Source organism: Solanum tuberosum, unplaced genomic scaffold (assembly GCF_000226075.1).
Source record: "Solanum tuberosum cultivar DM 1-3 516 R44 unplaced genomic scaffold, SolTub_3.0 scf00307, whole genome shotgun sequence".
Taxonomy (NCBI): domain Eukaryota; kingdom Viridiplantae; phylum Streptophyta; class Magnoliopsida; order Solanales; family Solanaceae; genus Solanum; species Solanum tuberosum.
The window spans coordinates 630,755-632,689 of NW_006239230.1; the positions used below are offsets into that span (position 1 = coordinate 630,755).

At 41.0% G+C, this 1,935-nt stretch overlaps 1 protein-coding gene across 1 annotated transcript; it reads right to left on the minus strand.

The window, feature by feature from the left end:
* Positions 1–487: 487 nt before the first annotated feature.
* Positions 488–1,414, minus strand: LOC107063108 (uncharacterized protein K02A2.6-like). Its single transcript, XM_015314555.1, has 2 exons — positions 937–1,414; positions 488–852 (listed from the first exon to the last, which is right to left on the minus strand). The coding sequence occupies exons 1-2, from the start codon at positions 1,412–1,414 to the stop codon at positions 488–490; spliced, it is 843 nt and encodes a 280-aa protein (XP_015170041.1).
* Positions 1,415–1,935: the final 521 nt, after the last annotated feature.

The window sequence follows — 1,935 nt, forward strand, 5'->3', positions numbered from 1 at the left end:
AGTAAATCTTCTTCTTGAGAATTTTTGAGTCCTTCTCAAAATTCTGTCCCAGTTTCTATTATAAGGAAAAATAAAAATCTTACGGGAGACATGACCGAGCCCTTGTGGCGCCTACGTATCCCATTGAGGCAGAAATCAAGTCAAACGTAGTTCCCCTTCTCGAGGATTAACAAAATAGGAAATTTACAAAGAAATCGATCGAGGCCGACATAGGCCGCCTACGTATCTCATTCTTGAGAATTCAGGTCAAACGTAGTTCAAATACAAAGAAATATTAAAAGGGGATAAAAGAGTGATCGAGGCTGACATAGGCCGCCTACGTATCTCATTCTTGAGAATTCAGGTCAGACGTAGTTTATTACAAGAGGGATTAAATTCTAAACAAAGCAATTACAAGCAAATAAATGATTACAAGGGAACGACAGAAATACAAACTGAAACTTCACAGATAATATCTCTTGACAACATCTGAGTTGATCAGTTTCGGTCATTCGGTACCATCCATCTCCGACAGGACCAAGACACCTCTAGATAACACTTTGCGAACCATGTAGGATCCTTGCCAATTTGGTGCGAATTTCCCTTTGTACTCATGCTGATGAGGGAAAATACGTGTGAAAACCAACTGGCCGATTTCAAATATCCTGGCTCTTACTCTTTTTCGGAAAGCACGAATCATTCTCTGTCGATACAATTGTCCATGACAAACAACAATCATTCTCTTCTCATCAATCAATGTTAATTGATCAATCTGTTTGCGAACCCATTCAATATCATTTAATTCAGCTTCTTGGATGATTCTCAATGAAGGTATTTCAACTTCTGCAGGTATAACTGCTTCTGTTCCATATACTAGCAAATATGGAGTAGCTCTAACTGATGTTCTGACATTCGTTCGGTAACCCAACAAAGTATATGGCAACATCTAATGCCAACCTCGATAATTATCAATCATTTTCCTCAAAATCTTCTTGATGTTCTTGTTGGCGGCTTCTACAGCTCTATTCATTTGGGGACGATAGGCGGTTGAGTTCCGGTGAGTAATCTTGAATTGCTCACATATCTCTCTCACCAGATGACTGTTGAGATTCGCTCCATTATCAATAATGATGGATTCTGGTACCCCAAACCTACATATCAAATTGTTACGAACAAAATCAAGTACAACTTTCTTAGTTACCGACTTATACGAAGCTGCTTCCACCCACTTGGTGAAGTAGTCAATGGCAAACAAAATGAATCTGTGTCCTTTGGAGGCAGGTGGCTCTATTGGACCAATGACATCCATGCCCCAAGCTACAAACAGCCACGGCGAACTCATAACATTGAGTTCATGAGGCGGGACTCGAATCAAATCGTCATGTACTTGACATTTATGACATTTCTGCACAAACTTGCAACAATCATGCTCCATAGTCATCCAGAAATAACCGGCCCAGAGGATCTTCCTCGCCAAAATGAGTCTATTCATGTGAGTACCACAGACTCCGACATGTATTTGTTCCAGAAGCTTTGCGGCTTCACTAGCATCAACGCATCTGAGAAGACCTAAATCTGGAGTCCTCCTATAAAGGATTTCCCCACTTGCAAAGAAATTGAGGGCCATACGACGCATCGACTTCTTTTGGTTGAACGTTGCATTCTCAGGTTAAGTCCCAGTCTCCAAATACTTCTTGATGTCAAAATACCAAGGTAAACCATCCGGTTCTGCTTCAACATGTGAATAATGGGCAGGCTGCTCTTTTACCTCTATATCCAAAGGATCAATACAACTTGTAGCTGGATGTTTAATGATCGAGGCAATGGTGGCGAGAGCATCGGCCAACTCATTTTGTGTCCTGGGAGTGTGTCTGAACTCAATCTTGCGGAACCTTTTGCACAACTTTTGTATATACTGCACGTACGGTGTGATTTTTGGGTTCTTCACGATCTATT

Coding starts and splice junctions, on each gene's coding strand:
- LOC107063108 (XM_015314555.1), bottom strand. CDS start 1,414: ATGGAGCATGATTGTTGCAAGTTTGTGCAGAAATGTCATAAATGTCAA. Junction 853..936: donor AATGATTGATAATTATCGAG/GTTGGCATTAGA, acceptor CATATTTGCTAG/TATATGGAACAGAAGCAGTT.